The 19,260-nt window shown below is 46.0% G+C and overlaps 1 protein-coding gene across 1 annotated transcript in view; it reads right to left on the reverse strand.

Annotated features, from left to right (window-relative positions):
• Positions 1 to 18,310, reverse strand: part of Yap1 (Yes1 associated transcriptional regulator) — an 87,981-nt gene extending 69,671 nt beyond the window's left edge. Inside the window, 2 exon segments of the mRNA XM_038321493.2 lie at positions 15,027 to 15,271; positions 17,691 to 18,310. Of these exon segments, the coding sequence (XP_038177421.1) occupies positions 15,027 to 15,271; positions 17,691 to 17,972 (527 nt within the window). The 5' untranslated portion in view covers positions 17,973 to 18,310.
• Positions 18,311 to 19,260: the final 950 nt, after the last annotated feature.

Raw genomic sequence — 19,260 nt, forward strand, 5'->3', positions numbered from 1 at the left:
TTTTTCTACTTGTTTTGTAGACCCAGGCTGGCCTTAAACTGACAGAGATCCACCTGCCTTTGTCTCCCAAGTACTGTATTAAAGGTGTGCCACAAGGCAGATTTGTTTTTAGAGTGGTCCTATGTTCTAGAGCAAATCTGAGCCAGCACAGCCTGAATCTGCACCTCCCAACTATATAACCTACTGCTTTAAACACTGCTCACAGCTAAGAAGCAAAGCGTTAGTTAAATGGCCTTGCACCTTTCTCCCTAACTGTATCTTTAACTGCTTAAGTTTTTTAATTTATGTTAGTTTTAAAACTAAATTCTCTAGCTGTTCTATTTTATCAATACAGACCTGAAAGCCAGATGCTGGGGTGAAAAACCTTGCTCAGAGAGGAAAAGAAAGCCAGCCTGCCACCATCCCAGAAAGACAGCCTCTCCTAAGCTGCCTCAAAACTCCTCCACCTGGAATGGGTGTCCCTCCCTTTTACTGCCTGTGCCTTCGTCTCTGTCCTCCTGACTCCCTCCTATTATGATTTTCTTTAATAATCAACTGGTTGCTTGCTACACCTCTTGACCTATGGTTGCGTTTTATTTAATCCTGTACACTATTCAAGCTGAAAGCTCTTTAGATTGAAGGTACATGCTAGGGCTGAGTCAACACCATAGACAGAAGCAGGTTTTTCCAGTAAATAATGCAATCTCAGGGTTCACAGTGTGATCAACACTCCTGTAACATTTCTATCAGCAGAAAGTTTAGAATTGTGGGTAGTAAGGAAAACTAGGGTATAGATTGGTTTAACTAATTAACAAGTCAGAGTTCATTCCATGGTAACTGTTAGGAGACAACGGCCTCATAGAAGGCAGACACTGAAGTTCAAAGAAGGTGCCAGACATGATGGCACGTCTTTAATTCCAGCACTCGGGAAACAGAGGCAGGTAGGTTTCTGAATTTGAGGTCAGCCTGGTTTACAAAGCGAGTTCTAGAACAGTTAGGCTACACAGAAAACCCGTCTCAAAAAACCCACAAAAAACAACAAAAAACAATAAAAACAACTACATATATAGACGGTAATATTTAGAACTAAATGTGTTATGTATGGGTTATATGGGAGGACAGTGGAATAAAAGATGGAATCCAGTTACTTCCTCTACCCCCCAAAAATGATTTTAAATATAGTTGATTGGGGTTACATAATTGTCTAGACTTCAAACTGTGTTGTTTATGTATTATACAAGATTGCAATATCATTTTGATTAGTCTGAACATTTTGAAGCCTTTAGAGAAAGCTGCCTACATGGGGGAAAGAATGCCCATATGCTAAGAAACTCTCCAGTCTAAACGGTCAGTTGGGACCAGTCTTTACTGCAGACTCAACCGGGGATGGAAAAGTGGTAAAAATCCTTTCAACACTATTGTTCATAAATTTATTGTAATATTTCAAGCACATAAGATTGGAAGAATTTCAGAATGACAAGTCACTCAATTCTACCCACATACATTTTGATGAACCCTTGCTACCTAACAAGTTAACTCTTACTCCAAGAACTAACACTTAAGCAGTGATAATTCATTTGTATTTTAATAAATAAGCTTGCTTGAAGTTCAGAAAGCAAAACAGCCAGCCACTGGCTCTCAACCTCTATCCCAGTCAGAAATGGCGACCCTGCCTCGGAGCTGTCTCCTCCGATCTTATAATCCTCTCTAGTACTGGGATTAAGGTGAGCAACCACCCACCAACCACCACCACTAGGTTTCTATGCAAACTAGTGTGGCTATTGGGATTAAAAATGTGTCACACTGCCTGGTCTGTAAGGCTGACCAGTGGGGCTGTTTTACTCTCCAAACTTCAGGCAAGCTTTATTTATTAAAATGCAAATGAAATATCGCTACAACATTACATGGGCATCAATTTAAAGTGAACATTCCACAACTTCAAGGGGTGAGACATGCTCGAGCAATAGAGTAACTTGGATCCCGTCTATAATTTATGCTGAAAATGCTGACAGAGTTTAGCCTAGGCTGGGCTTGGCAGGCCTCACATACTATAGGTGAGAAAGTGCTTGCTGGCCTGAGGCCCCGAAACAATAAACACCAGAACTACATTTCAAATGAAACTGGTGACGCCAATCTTTTAGAGAAATATATTTCTGGCATCAGGACCAGAAATCAAGGAAGAAGGGTGTTCATACCATCTTCACATTCTGTAAGGCTCAGAGATACCAACTTTCCAAAAGGTGCTGCAACCTCACACCTTCAAGAGGTCCTTTGCAGAATCTGACAGATCAATTCTCAAAGTCAAAAGCTACAACTTCAGGGCTGGAGAGATGGCTCAGAGGTGTTAAGAGCACTGACTGCTCTTCCCAAGGACTGGGGGTTCAATTCCCAGCACCCACATGGCAGCTCACAAACTGTCTGGAAATCCAGTTCCAGGGGATCTGAAACCTTCACACCAACCAATGCACATGAAAGTTAAAATAAACCATAAAAAAAGCTACAACTTCAAGTCAGTAGTGTACAAGATGAATAGACTCTCCACCACCAGGAAGCTCATGACTCAGGTAACTACAGGTGCTTCTGACACAAAAACAAGAAGAGAACAATTGGGACAGAGCCTCCAGATGCTGGTGTCTACAGAAGACGGAAGTAAGAACCATGACCCTTCCAGAGAGATGAGCACTGCACATTACAGTTTCAGAAAAATCTTTCTGTTGTTGTTTGAGACAGCGTCTCTCTGTGTAGTCGCGGTGGCCTCAGAGTCACAGAATCTGTCTACCGCTGTCTTTTGTGCTGGATTTAAAGGCGTGAGCCACCACTGCCTGGCCGTTTCAGGAAAACCTTATAAGAATGGGGATCCTCACTCACAACCTTCACGGAGGACGGCTCAGACAGTGAAGTGCTTGCTTTGCAGATGGGCTCGTCCGTCACATAAAAGCTGGGGTGTGGTGGTGCGTGCTTGTAACCCAGGCAGTGGTGAGACACAACGCAGAGACAAGAGTGCTAGGTGGAGTTCTACTCTCTCCTCTGGGCTTTATCTTTCTTCCTCTTTCTGTATACCTTTCTTTCCTGCTTTCTCCGTGACTGGCTGGTAACTGGCCCCTTATGTCCTCCTCTCCTTGTTCTCTTGCTCCCCATTCTCCCTCCACGCAGATTCTCCTACTATTATTATTCTCTGCCTTCTAGCCTCACCCACCTATCCTTGCTCCTGCCTCCCTATTGGCCGTTCATATCTTTATCAGGACCATCAGGTGTTTTAAGCAGGCACACAGATACAGCTTCACAGAGTTAAACAAATACAGAGTAAACATAAGCCACACACCTGAAAACAATCTTCCCAACACAGGAGGGTCCCAGGAGTTTCCTGGCAAAGCCAGCATAATGAGAGCACCATGATAAACAAAAGATCACACAGACAAAGACACAACACACGAGGACCGGTGATCTCAAAGGAGGCTGGGAGATAAAGTTAAAACCATTTACTGCTCTTGCAGCACGGGGTTCAGTTCCCAGCATCCACACTGGGTGGCTTATTAACTCCAGTTCAGGGGACTCTCCACCTCTCCTGGCCGTGTATCATGCATACACTCATGTGGACTCAGTCATTTCTTTAAAAGACCTTATAAGGAAGCTTCCTGAATTCAGAGAAACAGCTCCACATCTTAGAGATGCAGAAAAGATTCATAAACAAGCACAAAACAAAGATGCATGTACTGTATGTCCCATCTCACAAGGCCGCTGTGAGCAGACACTATATTCCTATCTACCTACATGTAAGTCCTGCCTGACACATGAACACCCTCTGCAACATCACTTAACATGTTTCTCAATAGTGCAGCAGCAATTTAACCAGTAGTCTAGTCATACAAGGGAGCCATACTACTGTGGAAGTAACTGAACAGGCCTGGGTGGTCCAGGCTTATAATCCCCGTCACTTGAGAGACTGAGACCAAGTTCGAAGTCACCTTGAGAAACTTAAACCATGTCACAAAATAAAAATAAAAAAATAAAAATAGGGCTAAAAGTACAGTTCAGTTGTACAACAGCTGCCTAGAATGTAGGCGTTCTCATGTGCAGTCTTGGGAGGGAGGGAAAACGAGGGCGACAGTCACTGAACTCACACAGCAATGAAAAGGGCTATGCTGACGTTCACAAGTCTCATAAAACTGGTCAAAGAGCAAATTAGAACCCCAGCATGGTGACACCCCGGCATGGCGATGCAGGTATGTGATTAATTCCAGACACCTTCAGAGGCTAGGCACAGAGAAGAGGAAAGACTGACAGCTCAAGGCTCTATCTCAAAAATAAATATATAAAGTCAGGCTGTTATCCACCTATCCTTCCAATATTAGGAGTAGGAAGAGGTGGAGGATTGCTCCAATGCTAACTCAAAGCCAGCTTTGTCTTCTTAGCAAGCTCCAGGCCAGCCAGGGCCAGGCAGCCATGCATACTCTGACTCAAAACAAACAAGCAAATGAAAAAGAAGGGTCTACAATTGCTGCGGGGTTAAGAGCACTGTTGCTCTTACAGAGGACCTGGGGTCCATTCCCAGAACCCACATGGTAGCTTACAACCAGTTTCAAGGGTTCTGAAGCCCTCTTCTGATTCAGGATAGAACAACACGTTACATAGATGCATGCAGGATATACACTCACACATAAAATTTCAAATAAAAACAAGTTTTTTAAATTGAGTCCAAATTTTGTGCTGGTTTAGTGAGCTTCGGCCTAACTGGTAAAAGTGATGTCCAAGATTAGCAGGGTTTGGGACAGCCAAGGCTACATGACAACATCACCCTATCCAAAGTCTCCAGCTGCCCCTGGGTCAGGAACACTGAGCCCGGAGGATAGGAGGTTCTTGAATGCCAAAACAACCTCTGGGCTATACAATGAAGCTCTGCCTCAAAACTCAAAGGGGCTGGAGTGTAGCTCAGTTAGTAGAATGCTTGCCTAACACACCCCAACCCTGGATCACAGTGCTCAGGAGGGGAAGCAGGAGATAGGATGTTCACGGTCATCATGAGGCCCGGAGGGAGGCCACAGGCAGTCAGGGTTACAGAATGAGAATGGGGAGGACGAGAAAGAGAAGACATGACAAGAAACTGTTTTGAAAAGCCAGACTTGGTGATCCTTGCCTGTAATCTTCCCACCTGGGAGATGGGAGGCAAAAAGATAGTAGTCAAGAGATCAAAGTCAGCCTTAGCTACATGGTGAGCTTAGAACCAGTCTGAGAAGAACACACAAAGTAAGCATTCCAGTGCTATTGTTTGAATTAGAGCTGTCCCCACAGACTCACATATTTGAACACTTGCTGCCCATCGAGCAGCTAAAGTTAGGGAGGTTGTGGACACGGGACCTTATCTGGTAGAGAGCTATGGCTGGTGGGCTAAGCCACTTTACACTCCCACTGCCTGGAAGTAAGTAGTCACACCTTCCCCACGGGGACACTGAATTGAACAAATCCTCCTTCCCCTGCAGGTATTGTCTCAATGATGAGAAAGTACGACTGCGTGCCCCACTGGGCCTTCAGAAAGTATGTTAGCATCAAACTGAAAACTCAGAGGAATAAGGACAACAATTACACCAACCAAAATGACCACTGATCAATAGACTCCACATTATCCAGCAAATCTAGGAAGCCCCCTCTGCTACAGAAGGAAAATAATACCTCTTTAGAGAGCATCAACTAAGTGAGCCTACAGTGAGAAACAGCAGGTGTCACCCTAAGATCGAGGGCCTGCGGCATAAAAGCCACAAGCGCACGAAACCAGCAGACCATGGGGCACAAGTGCAGGAAAAGCAGGAAGAGCCTGGCATGGCAACAACTGGAAGCGCAGTGGAGGACTGCTGTGCTAGACCAGGCTACAGTGAGCGCGAGACCAGCCAACATAGACATAAACTCAGCCCTGAGAATCCAGAATGAGCAGGAGGAACAGCAACTGCATCAAAATGAGCAAACTCAGAAATGCCATCCCAGTGCATTTTCTTTGGTAAAAAGCCACCGCGTGGTTTGAAAGGGGGTTACCCTACCGACAGCTACGTCCTGGTCTTGTGTACCGAGTCTGTGTGAAGTCAGGGCAGCTGGTGAGAGCTAGCTCCCTCCTTCCCTCACGTTCGGCAGGCAAGTGCCTTTGCCAGCTGAGCTGGCTTTGCTGGACCACAAGTCCTTAACTCAAGTATGTAGTACTAACTCAGAAGTGAAGCACAAACAGGTAACCTAGGGCGGGTTTTGTCCTCAATCACAGTACAACAGGAAAGCCCATGTCCCACCCCAGCTAAGTCAGGTGGTTCGCGCCACCCATTTCATCACTGGAGCACGTCCAAGCTGCACGATTCCAGACACTGAAGTGGTATCAGTCTGAACACGTACAGAAGAAAACAAACATCTGCGTTTGAACAACTCTTCACCAGTTCTGTGGGGGATTTTCCTTTCATCTTAACAAAGCCAACAAACAAAAACACTAAAGAAAAAAACAAAACACAGCGAGCATGGAGGGGGCCCCTGCAACTGATGACCGGTTCCATGCAGTGTCCTGGGAATGGATACTCAAAAGCTCACTGCTGCCCACACTGCCTGTCCTGCACGTCTCACGTTCACCACGCCGGTCAACGCTGCTAGCCTCTCCCAGAGTATTTTCTGCCAGCAGCCACAGCTTCAGATGGCATTTATCCCTCGTCTCCAATTGCTTGTCTGGTGCTCTAGGCACTAAAGCGTTGTGCTTTTTCTAAAGCAAGGTCTTACACTATATAACACTGGCTATCCTGGAACTTGCTATCTATGTAGCCGAGGCCAGTCTCCAACTAAAGAGAACCCCATGACTCTGCCTTCTGTGTGGCTCTTCTCTTTTCCCAACAAATTTCCCAGACTCTCTCACAACAAAATGGAGACGGAATAAAGCTAATGAGGACAAATTTAACTTGAGAGTCCTGAGCTTCTACAGTGTTCTCTAAAAACGCCTCCGTGATGAGTCCTAGTTGAGAAACTAACAATGATCCATTTAGATCAAGTATAAGCTACTTGGCTGAGTTAGTCATTAAAAAGCATTTGGGCGTGGGGGGGAACTCAGTTGATCAAAGTGCTTTTTCAAGCATGAGGACCCAAGTTTGATGCCTAGACCCAAATAGGAATAAAGCCAGATAGTCAAGGGTGGGAGGTTTAGTCAGGTGGGTCCCTCAGGGCCAGTGTCCAGCCAGTCTGCAAAAGGGTGGACAGCACCTGAGGAACGGCACCTCTCGTCTCCACACAGACATGCACCCAAAAGGGAGCGCCCACCAGAGAGCAGCACAAATGGAGCTAAGACCTGAGTGTCTCCTGCCACCATGTGCACTGGAGACCTCTGGTCTCCGAGCACCTGGTGCCTGTGCTCACACACCAAGGAGAAGGGAACCAGAAATCCATTATTTAAAAGCATCAACTCTTATCTTCTAGAGGGACAAAAATCAACTTAAAACATTAAAAGTCAAAGTTGAAGAGGTTTTGGGGTTGACTGCTGACGAGACGGCTCAGTGGCTAAGAGCACTGGCTGCTCTTTTAGAATAGTCAGAACCCTGGTTCAACTCCCAGTACCCGCATGGCAATTCACAACTGTCTGTAACTCCAGTTCACAAGATCAACAACCTCACACAGACACACATGCAGGCAAAACACCAATGCACATAAAGAAAAGAAAATCAAAGAGCCAGAACTAGCAGAAATACAGGAGGAATCCACTGGGAACCAAGATGCATTGCGACTAAAGTTTCAAAGAGGTTGCACTGCCTCTCAAACACACAGTCCACTGCTGTCCTTACCGTGAGATAAGGAATACCCACCTAGACTCTATCACATTTCAGAACCCCAAGCACAACAAAATACTAGAGTTCCCAAGGGTTGAGGGAGAGCAGGCTTAGTTTCTCGGTCACACTAGAAACTGGAGTAAGATAGAACACAGCCCTCAACATTCCAAGGAAACCTAACTGAATTCTTAGAACCCAAACTGCTGACTAAGAGCTAAGAGAATCTCAGTCACTGCCTGTGAATCTGTGTATTTTCTCAGCAAATTTCAGAAAAATGAGCAAAAAGTGTGAACAAATCAAGGGAAGGAAAACTTAAGTTCATTTAAGTGAGCAGGCTCCTGCAATGAGAGCCCGTGGCCATGCCTGACATGATTGATCTAAAGCCTCAAGTCTAAGTAGTCCAGAGTGCGAACAAAAAGAACTTTTGGCAGGTACCCAAAGAGGGCAAAAGAAGCAACAGAAATAGAAATTAATGATGAGGGATTAATAATTCTAAAGAAAATGTAAAAAAAAGTGTTCAGAAAAATTAGCTATTGGAAAAACCCAAATAGTCCTAACAATGTAAAAACCAAAAGAAATAAAGATTTAATAATTACTCTAGGAGGATTAAGGAAATAGGGGGTTAAGAAAAACTAAACAGCAGTGAAGCACAGTTTATGAAGACAATTTTAGGAGGTTTATAAGAGTGTGCTGGAGCGGTAGATGGTCTGCTTAGTAAAGTGGCTGCACCCAGAGCTCATGTATGCTTGTGTGTGTGTGTGCGCACACCTACACACACACACACACACACACATCAAGCCAGTTCCATGAAAGAAAAAGTAAGGGAACTGTCATCAGTGCATTTCTTTCTTCATGAAAAGCCCATCTACTCTTGCCGCCCCAACTCTCTGATGGCTGGATTGACCTCCTCTTCAAAGGCAGCTTTATATTACAAACATTGTAGGACCCTGGGGAACTCTGTCAATGCAACACCCTAAAAGCTGATCTGAGTCCCAAGTCGTCGAGTCAGCAGTGAGCTTTCTTACGCGTCTCAAAAAGTGCACCTCTCAACGGGGCATGGTAACACACACTGGTAATCAAAGTGATGGAGGACTGGCAGGAATTCAAGGGCATCCTGGAGAAGGAGGCAAAACACCAGGCCAGTCTGGGGTAATCACAAGACCGTGCCTCAAACAAACAGCACCTCTTTCTCAATATATCTGATCACACAAACTTAGACCTTAAGAAAAAAGAAAAGAAAAACCTCCTCAATTTAAACAAGTACAAGAGGAAGATTTAAGCAAAGGACCCAGAAGAACTGAACCGTGTGACTCACACTCCCAGAAGCACAAGATGACAAAGCAACAGTACTTGGTGGGTAAACCTAGCATTTTAATGACTATTTCTGTTTGCATTATCCTGCTAATTTGAAACAGTATTCCGAGAACATCTTATCCTTTGGTCTAGGACTCCGGCTAACAGTCAGACCAGGATAAGTCCTACCTAGCCTAGTTCAGGATATTCAGGGAGGTAGAGGAAGGTCCTTTCTGGGCACACTTTTGAAAAAGAAGAGTGCCCACATAAACATGTTCTTCTGAAGTGGCCACTGCTATTCCCAGGAAACCTAGGCTGAAGTATTTGAGCAAGCAGAACGGAAGCATTTTCATGAGGTCACCAGTCTCTTCATGCCTGGAGTTCTAAGGAAAGGGCTGCATCACTGAGTGACCACAGGCAGAGCCCAAGATCTCGGGTAAGGCTGCTCAGGCATGGACTTTCAAGCTGTAAGAAATGCTAAGATTATGCTATCACAGACAGCAGCAAAGGAAGTTTGAATCATCTTAAGTCTTAATTGACTTCATGAATTATTTCATTTGGATTTGTCCTCTGCCTAGAGCTAACCACTACCCCCAAAGCCTTAAGGCACAGGATCATGGGGGGGTGGGGGGGTAGAACACAACTAATTTACATTCTACCTAATTTAGTTACATTTAATTTACAGTGTCTAATTTATATTCTCTAACTACATACAAAATACAAGGTACTTCTCTACATTACTAAAGGAAACTGATTCCACTGACTCAGAAAGAGTTTATTTGCTTTACACTGTTTTAAAGTGTCAGCTACTGCCGATGTGGTGCCCATACCTTTAACACGCTAGTACTTGTAAGGCGGAGGCAGGGGGATGGATCTCTGTGAGTTTGAAGCCAGCCTGATCTACAGGGTGCCTTCCAAGAGAGCCAGAGCAACACAGTGAGATTGTATCTTGAAAGTGCAACCCCCCCCCCATCAATTATCGCTTACTGGCAATCCGCTTTTGACTTGTTTCTCCTAAATGGTTACTATGGAGTGGAAGGAGCAGTGTTAAATGTTATCGTTTAAAGCTTCTTGTACTGATATTTCCTGGCATTTTAAACATCCAGTTTTTTTTTTAAAATTTAAGCAGGTCACACCAGAAGGAGTGTCTTTGTCATCCCCAGAGTAAATAACTTATTTTCCTCTGCTTGTCTCCAGCACCTTCTCCCCATTCTTTTTCTCATTGTACAGTTCCTTGAATTTTTCTCCCTGAGTCACTAGGGGAGGGGGGGGGGGATGACAACGCGGGACAGGATGCCTGCCCATGAGGAAAGGTTGTTGGAACAGCAAGGCAAACAGGTAGGGAAGACAGTGATGGCAGCTTGAAATACCCCTGTGTGTTCACGGGTGTTTGCAGCTTAACCAGTACTCAATGGCCAAACTACTTGTTGAGAACTCCCTTTAGGGAGAAAACCCATTTCGGTTCCCCCAGACGCATGAAATGCCACAGCCCCACTCTGCATTTCATCTTTACAGGCGTGCAGTGTTTACACTCCTCCACTGACCAATCTTAAGACAGAACGGAAGAGCAAATTACAACAAACAGTTTAACCCAGGTCTTTCACCTGATGCAACGCTGAGGTGGTTTTAAATTGGGGCATTGACTGCTGGCTGTCAGTGCTGGCACAAACCTTTAATCCCAGCACTCAGGAGGCAGAGACATGTGGATCTCTGTGAGCTGGAGGCCAGCCTGGTCTGCAGAGTGAGTTCCAGGACAGCCAGAGATACAGAGAAACTTGTCTCTAAAAAACAAACCAAGGGGGTTGGGAGACACCAGGAAGTGCCTTCTTCTAAAACAGCAGGTAACAGAGACAGAATTAAACTACTGTACTTGATAGTCACCAAGTACACTCCTGAGGCAGGCACATTCTGTGTGCATACGTGACTAAACGGTGAGTAACTCTCCAAAAAATCTGAAAAAAAAATGACCTTTGGAAATGATGGGAATGAGATACTCCAGTAACTTTCATATATTTAAGTCATTCAAAACCACAAGCTATTTAATTTGTTTTTTTCCTATTTTTTTTAAGCAGGTGTGATTTTTTTGAGGTAGGGTCTCTGTGGCCTGGTTAGTCTGGAGCTTATTATGTAGACCAGCGAGCCCCACCTGCTTCTGCCGGGATTAAAGGTATGCACTACCACAGCCGGCCGGCTACTATCTTTCTTTCAAATTGACCATTACTCTGTGTTCATGAGAGTTGAGAGAGGGCAAAGGGGGAAGATGTGAAGATTAGACAGCTTTGCAACTCTGGGGAGATGCTTCTCTTCCCGCCATCAGATGGAAGTCAGGTAGTTAGTTTGTGGAGCGGGGGTCTTATCCCACTGGCTCATCTGGGCCTACTACTGCAGCCCGCCCTAGGTAGGCTAGAAAGTTAATACAACAAACCCAGGGTCTTGTGCTTGCTGTAGCATAACTACATTTCCATCCCCTAAAATACTCTCTTAAATAAACCACAACCCTAAGATCTTGAATCTCAAAACTAAAAACACTAGAACTGGCTCTATCCAGAAAATAACAAATGAAAACACCCCCACAGAAAAATCTTTTTAAAACTGTCAGGACATTATTAAAACAACGTATACCTACAAATCTATTAAATCCCTCGATCACATTTGGTACATCGAATTGTAACGCCCACATGGTACACAGTTTGCAGTAAGTTCTTTGTACTTGGTAAAGGCCGTAAGGAACCAGATTCAATAATAAACCTGAGAAGTAGAAGCAGTCCTTGTAACTAAAGATATTACAGAATGCTAATTCAGGAAGTTATCCAGCAGCTTATAAAAGAAATAGGAAGTTATTGGCCAACTCCTTGGACAACTATCTCCTGCAGCAAAACCTGCAGAAGTGCTGAGCTAGAAAGAGAATTGGTTCCTGTCAAAGAAAAACTCAAGGTACCGTGGCGACGTGGTAAAACTGGTTTCAAAGGCTGATCCCCAACGACTGGGCCTTTCTTAGGGACAGCATACTAGAGTCCAGGTCCCATCATTTGCCAATATAAAGTCCCAGGCTCTAGAGCTTACTGACCTAGGCTTTAACACCAGCATGGAGAATGGGCCAACCGACTCCAATACTCACTCATTCCTCTTCGGTCCCGAGGCAACAACCAGCTGTTCCCAAAGTCAACAGTTCTCCCAGATCTCTCAAGTTACAACATCTCACCCGCTTGGACCACTTGGGGTCAGAATTCTTCCTGCCATGTATAAATCTCAAAAAATGACATACTTTGTACCAACAACTACATAAAAAGATGAATGAAAGGTTTAGTTTTTCACTGCTGGTATGAGCTAAAATTCAGAAACTAGTTCAGATCTTCATTCCACAACTGGCTGGTATCCTCCTGAAAAGTTCTCATTAGTTATTTATTCACCTGTGTGTGCATACACAAATGTGAACGTGGACACAGACAGCTCTGAGTGTGTAAGGTCTGAGGACAAACTTCAGGAGTCAGTTTTTTCATCATGTGGGTCCTGGGCTCACACTAAGATTGTAAGCTATCTTCAGGACCTCACAGAAATCCGCAGACAAAAGGAAAAGTCCTGACTGTGAAGAGAAATGGATTCTAAAAAACTAAGATTAAAAATAAATTTTGACACAATAGCTACTTGGCAGCACAGCTTAGTTTACCATCATTTCTGACTCAATCAGGGCAGATATTAATTTCATTCCTCTGTTTGGTGCACGGTAGCTCCTTACGGCAACCACACAGTACATAACATCAGAGGAAAGCCAACAACAATGGGGAAAATTCTCTTTCAAATCACTTCTCCAAACTGCACATAATTCATAAAGCATTTCCTCTTCAGAAAAGCAATGTTGTAGACTCCAGCACCCACTCCTAACATCCAGTTCTCAGAGGTCTCCACAGGCTCTTAACCACACCAGTGATTCAGTCCACCTGCTGGGAGCGTTCAAGTCACCCTTGTGGGGTGACCTTCTGCTTCTAAGAGCTCTGCAGAACCCAATGCTTCACTCTTCACAGAAGCAGTCCTGACCGGCAACCTGAGAAACAATCCAGTGTCTGCTCCCTAGGCAAAGCTCTCCGCAGTCCTAGTTTGCCTGGTTTACCTGCTTTCTGGCCCCCACTTGAACAGGGGTGAGAACGCTAAGTGGGGATGGCACTACTGTGGAGCACCTCCTCAAATCCATAACCCGGCAGTCGCTTGTCAACAACAGTCACTGAGAAAAATCTAAGACTCTATCATGAGGGTTATTTCAGCTCAGAAAATTCTCAAATAATGAAGATGCAGACAAATGTCAAACAAGCAATTTTAAGGAAACACAAGAGTAAAAAAACAGCATAAATGTTGCTCTTGAACCTGCTCACAACCACAACTGAAGGGCTGCAGCCTATTAAGTGTTTAAATCTCCCCAGGTCAGCATGGGACACAGCAGGGAGGCTTCGGGAGTCCAAGCCTTTCTCATCCTCCCTAACAACCTGGTTTGTTTCCCCTCCCCTCCCTTCCCCTTCAGGACACAGTGGTCAAAGCCAGCCCCTCTTTCCAGTCATTTACTCTGGCTGCCGTCTGCTTGGAGAATAAATCATCTTGCTCATGAGGATGAGTTTGCCAGGCTTGTGTGTACTTTCCAGTCTCGGGCTCTTTTATTGTTCTCTGTGAAACCTGACCCTCTGAAGTGCTTTGAAATGAGGACTGGGACACCAGAAAATGGTTTTGTAAAAAGAAAAAGTTACAGGGGAAAAAAAAATGGCAACCAAACAAAAAACAAGTTGGGGGGAGGGTGGCCAGAGGCAGCTTTCCAAGATCAAGATCAAAGCTCTTCTCTGGTGTCCTCACTACAGAAACATGCCAGCACTTGGGAGGCAGAGGCAGGCAGATCTTGAGGCCAGCCTGGTCTACAAAGCAAGTCTCCAACTCAGAGTTCCAGGATAGCCAGGGATACAAAACCCTGTTTTGAAAAACAAACCCACACAAAGTAGCAACCCACCCAAGACAATCAACTGAAAACAGAGACTAGGGGAGGGAACTCACAAACAAAACAAGGTTGTTACTAGTGTCCTCTGAACCAATAAATAAGGCTGCATTTACTTGGAATTGTCAAAACAAATCTAAATCAAAATGAGCATTGTTATTCATTTCATTATCTCAACCCAATTAACCAATTCAAAGAATAATAGAACAATCTGTAGTCTTTAACTGCCAGTCTAAATTCAAAAAAGTCCTAGAAAATTAGTTTTACTTCCAATCTCAAAATTAGGAGATAAATTGTCCTTTTCAGATGAATGTAATTTTGCCATTTGCTTAAAGACAAGAAGACGGGTGGGTGGGGGCTGCCAGTATCCACCCTCCCATCTCTGAGAAGGGGCTGCTCTGAAGAGCTGCCAGCCTGACAATATGTAGACTAGAGGGCACACCTTACTAAGTACCTGATGATTTCTTCACATGTTAAGGGAAGGGGGTGTTAAATGACATCAAAATACAGCTTAATTAAGTGTTTGCTGATTCACAATTTGAGTATTATAAAGTCACCTCTTCCCCAAGTCCTACTTCCTTTTTTTGGAAAGAATACACAAGGTCCTGGGTTCAATACTCAAGACAGAAACAGACACACACACACACACACCCATATGTGGGGATGGGGCAGAAAATATAACACATGCCAATCTTGTTATTTAAAGTTTAACTTTTTCATGGTATTCCATTTTGTGCCAGGCTAATTAACAAATCTGACACAAACTCAAAATGAGATGATTCCATATTGCCACAAAGCACAAGTTTGCAAAAAGGCTCTGAACCAAGAATAAATACTGAAGAGCGTACTTACATACATAAAACAGAATGTTTGGGGGGGTTGGGGTGCAGCTCAATGGTGAAGTATGCTTGTTTACCATTCATAGGCTGAGTTCCATCTTCAGCACCAGGAAAATAAATAGACAATGTCACCCCTATGTTGCCACCTCCCACATTATCTTCACTTACTTTAAGAAGTATCTCTGTCCGGAAGACGTCTTGGCCATCTCCCAGCCTGCCGGCAGCGGCACATCATCAGGAATCTCGAAGGAAGACTGTCGGAGATGCTGTGCTGCAGGGGTGGTGGCACCGGAGACCACGGTGGGAGTGAGTGTCCCAGGAGAGACAGCGCCCAGCTGCAGGGATGCTGGCGAGGAGTGAGCCCGGACGTGCTGGGGAGTCAGAGCCCCTGCAGTGGCCGCATCAGTACTGGCCTGTCAGAATAGCAAAATGAACATTTACACAACTGAGACCACAGCACCTACCCCGATTTCTTAGACAGAATTTCATGGCAGCCAACTATCTAAAGATCAAAAGCAAACTTTAATGGTCATTTTTTTTGACACCAAGAAACACAGTGTCCAAATGGACTCACTTTTAAATTATGTAAATTTAATATGTACTATAAATGTTATTTTACTGAAGAGCAGTTCATCTGAATGAATCTCTACCTCCTAGACACTGAAGACAGCAAATAGTGAACATTAAAACCTATTTTCAAAAAAAATGAGCAAGAGCTGTTATTTGGTGGTAGAGAACATGTTTATCCCACACACTCCAAAATAAATAAATCAGTGCATTTTCCAAGCATTATGGTTGCTTTTCAAAGTCTCATGACAAAACTCAGGAAATTACTATGTGCTTCTCCCTTACTTCACTTTAAATAACTAGTACCCCATCTTTCACTTTTTTTTACTGTGAACAAGTTGTGATCAATAAATAAATTTAATGAATTCAAAGGCTCAGAACTGCAGCAATGCTAGAAGCTACCCAATCCTCTTTTTGTGCCTGAAGGATAAAGATGTAATCAATTCAATATAACCTAAGCATTCACACACATGGAACAGGAAGGAAAAAGAAAAACCTGCAGAGACTCCAAGGATTCAAATCTGGGTTCATCCAGACTAGTGTTAAACGAAGTATCAGAAATTAACTGGTCTTCATTTCTGTAAATTAAGTTTTTCTATGCCAGAAGCACACAGGGATGTAAGAATTCCCAGGCAGGAACCTGTAGACAATTATTTACAACTTAAGATAAATGCTTATTCATAGTCTAATGCTTTTTATTAGAATTAGAGTTGATCAAAAAAGTTTGATTTCCTAGATTCATGCGGATAAGGAAACTGAAAGGACCTAGCAGTAACTTAAAGTACAGAGCAAAGCCAGGGGCATTTCTGAGTTTCAGATCAGATTAAATTTAGGACTAGGAAATCATCAGCACACTGAAAAGGTAAATTTCTTGATGCACAGCTCTCTTAAATGCTAGTGAGAAGGCAAATGTACCCCACAAACGGCGGGGTGGAAGTCGGGTATTACAAGTACACTTTCCCGTGCTCGTTCCTTCTGGCTTCTAAGTATTACAAAATGGAGCATTCAATCTGCGTGTTCCTTCAAAGTTTCCGCGGCCGTTTGTGATTGCATACCAATATACATTTAGCTCAGGGAGCCCAGAAACCCACTTGTGGGGGAGGGAGTAATGAACAGGATCGAAGTCTACGACTGTTGTTACAAATTAAGTGTTTAGGCTAGCGGCTAAACAACCTTTCCTTCCCCCTTAACTCGGCTTTTAGTAGCGAGGTTAATGGAGCTTTTCCGAGCTCCAAAACCCCTGCTCTGCAGCAGGCCTGCCTGGGAGGGGGCTGGAGTGGGAGTGGCGACTCTTCTTTCCACTCAAGTTACAGTCCGAGTGGGCTAACGATGGCAGTGTTTGGAAAACCAATTAAGTTTCGGGCAAAGTTCCGATGCTGGTTTAGCCTAAAGCAGGTCTCTAAAAATTAAGTAATTAAATGGGAGGTGGGGGGGGCGACACTAAAGAAATCTACCGGGACCTATCGGAATGTTAATACTTTGAAACCGTTTCACTTCTGTGTAGGATCCAGTTGGGGAAATAACCAGGCGTCGTAGATGTGGCTAAGCAGCCATGTTCACATCCGCAGTTAGTTAAAAAGCAATGGCGAGGCTGGAATTAGTCATTGCTTCCCAAACATTACCTTTAATCACAGTTGAGCCAGGCAGGACTCGGACTATGAGTCAACCTGCAACGCGCTATCAAAGGCCGGCGCAGAGCCTGTGCGCCGTGAGCGCAGCCGAGGTCCTGCGCAATGCCCAGATGTGGCCCATTTAAAAGCTTTCGGGCCGAACAGTAAATAATAGGCTACGATTGGGCAAGCAACAAGTGAGCCCACCAAGTGTGAAAAGATCCCGCCCACGCGAGTTCCAGGGCACGGCGGGGGCGAGCCGGGCCCGAACCCTGCACTGGACCGCGCCAGGGCCGCCGGAGCAGAAAGCTTCGGCGAGCGGGAGGGGGAGGGGAGGAGAGAAGGAACCAGAAACTCAATGGACCGGTTCAACCCCCACCCCTCACCAACTCGGGCAAACAAGGGGACAGCAGACGCGGCTCCACAGAGACTGAAGAGGCGCGGGCAGGGGAGGCAGGCTGTCTCCCGGCTGGGGTCCCGCAGGAGACGCCGGAACCCTTCCTTCTCCCCTCCCCCTCTCCCCTCCCCCTCCCTGCCGGAGCCAAGGTGCGGAGCGGAGGCGCGCGCATTGTGCAGCCCCCCGCGGCCGCCAACTCCGGGAAAACAAACCCCAGCCCCGCACCCCACGCAGCCCGGGCCCCCGCGGCGCCGCTACCTGTCGCGAGTGGGACTTGGGCTCGGGCGGCTTGAAGAAGGAGTCGGGCAGCTTGCGCAGCCGCATGGGCACGGTCTGCGGCACATTGGCCGTCTTGGGGTTCATGACGGCGTTGAAGAGCGCCTCCAGGTCGGTCTCCGAGTCTCCGCGGACGTGCACGACCTGGTGGCCGGCCGGGGGTGCGGGTGGGGCCGCGGGGGTCCCCGGCGGGGCCGCGGGCGCGGACGGCGGCGCGGGGCCCTGCGGGGCCGGCTGGGGCGGCGGCTGCTGCGCGGGCTCCATGGCTGCGGCCTCGCTCGACGCTCGGGGCGGTGAGCTCAGGCTCGGGGGGCAGCGTAGCGCGCCCGCATCGCCCGGCACTCCGTGCCCGAGGCCGCCGAGCCTTCCCTACCCTCCTCGAGCTCCTTCCTTCCTCCCTTTCTTCGCCCTGGCCGCGGCGTCGTCCCGACTGAGACAGAAACTTCGGCTCCAGACGCCCAAACTAAAAAGTTGCGCGGAGCGCCCGCCCGCGCGCCTCGCGGGCTCCGCCTCCTCGTCGCTCTTCCTTCCTCTGCGCGCCCGCCCGCACCGAATCCGCGGCCCGCGGCCCCCGGGGAAACTTTCCCTGCACGGCGCTGCATTCCTGCAGACTCCCGGGCGCACGTGACCCGGAGGCTGCTGCGCTGCGTGCGCACCGGCCGGCCTGGAGCTGCGCGTCCGCGGGCCGACCTCCCCAGGCCGCCAAGGCCGCCCGAAGGGGAGGCTGGATGGAAGGCCGTCTACTCACCCGCACTGATTTTTAGTCGGCTCCGCGTTTTAACGTCGATTGCAGTTTTGCCGTGTACCGGCGAGTGTGCAGAAAAACAAAATACTTGAGGGGAGGCAAATGATTACAAATTGAAGCTTGGAGAGCAGGTCTTACACTTGATGTATCTTACAAAAGAAAACGTATCACTTTAAGTTTTGTTTTAAACTGATTGTAGCCAAGGATACCCTCCAACTGCTTACAGTCTTGTGCCACAGCTTCCTGACCGCTAGGATTCCAAGCAAGGGCCTCTATATCCCCGACTTTGGGCACTGATTTAGCTTTGTCGTCGTTCGTTTTCTTCTTTCTTTCTTTCTTTTTTTTTTTTTTTTTTTTTTTTTTTTATTACACTCACCATGTAGGAGTGAGCTCCACATTCCGTGGAGCACAAGTGGAGGTCAGAGGGCAATTTGTGGGGTCCTCGTTGTGGGTCTCAGAAATCGAACTCAGGTAGACCAGCCTTGTTTTCGTTCTTATGTGGCTCAGGCATGTAGCTGAGGTTGGCTTTACATTCTTGTTTCTCCCACCTCATCCTCTAAAGGGCTGGGATTACAAATGTGGGCCACCTTGGTTTTGTTTTGTTTTTTTTTTTTTTTTAAGTGAAAACCAAATTTTTTGTTTGTTTTGGTTTGGTTTTTTGAGACACAATTTCTCTGTGTAGCCCTGGCTGCCCTGAAACTTGCTGTGTAGACCAGGCTGGCCTCTACCTCTGGAGTGTTGGGATTAAAGGCATGCTCTACCGTGCCCAGAGTCAAATCAATTTTTTTAAGTACCACAACTTGCCAT

This window comes from Arvicola amphibius, chromosome 3 (assembly GCF_903992535.2).
Source record: "Arvicola amphibius chromosome 3, mArvAmp1.2, whole genome shotgun sequence".
In the NCBI taxonomy this organism is placed as follows: Eukaryota; Metazoa; Chordata; class Mammalia; order Rodentia; family Cricetidae; genus Arvicola; species Arvicola amphibius.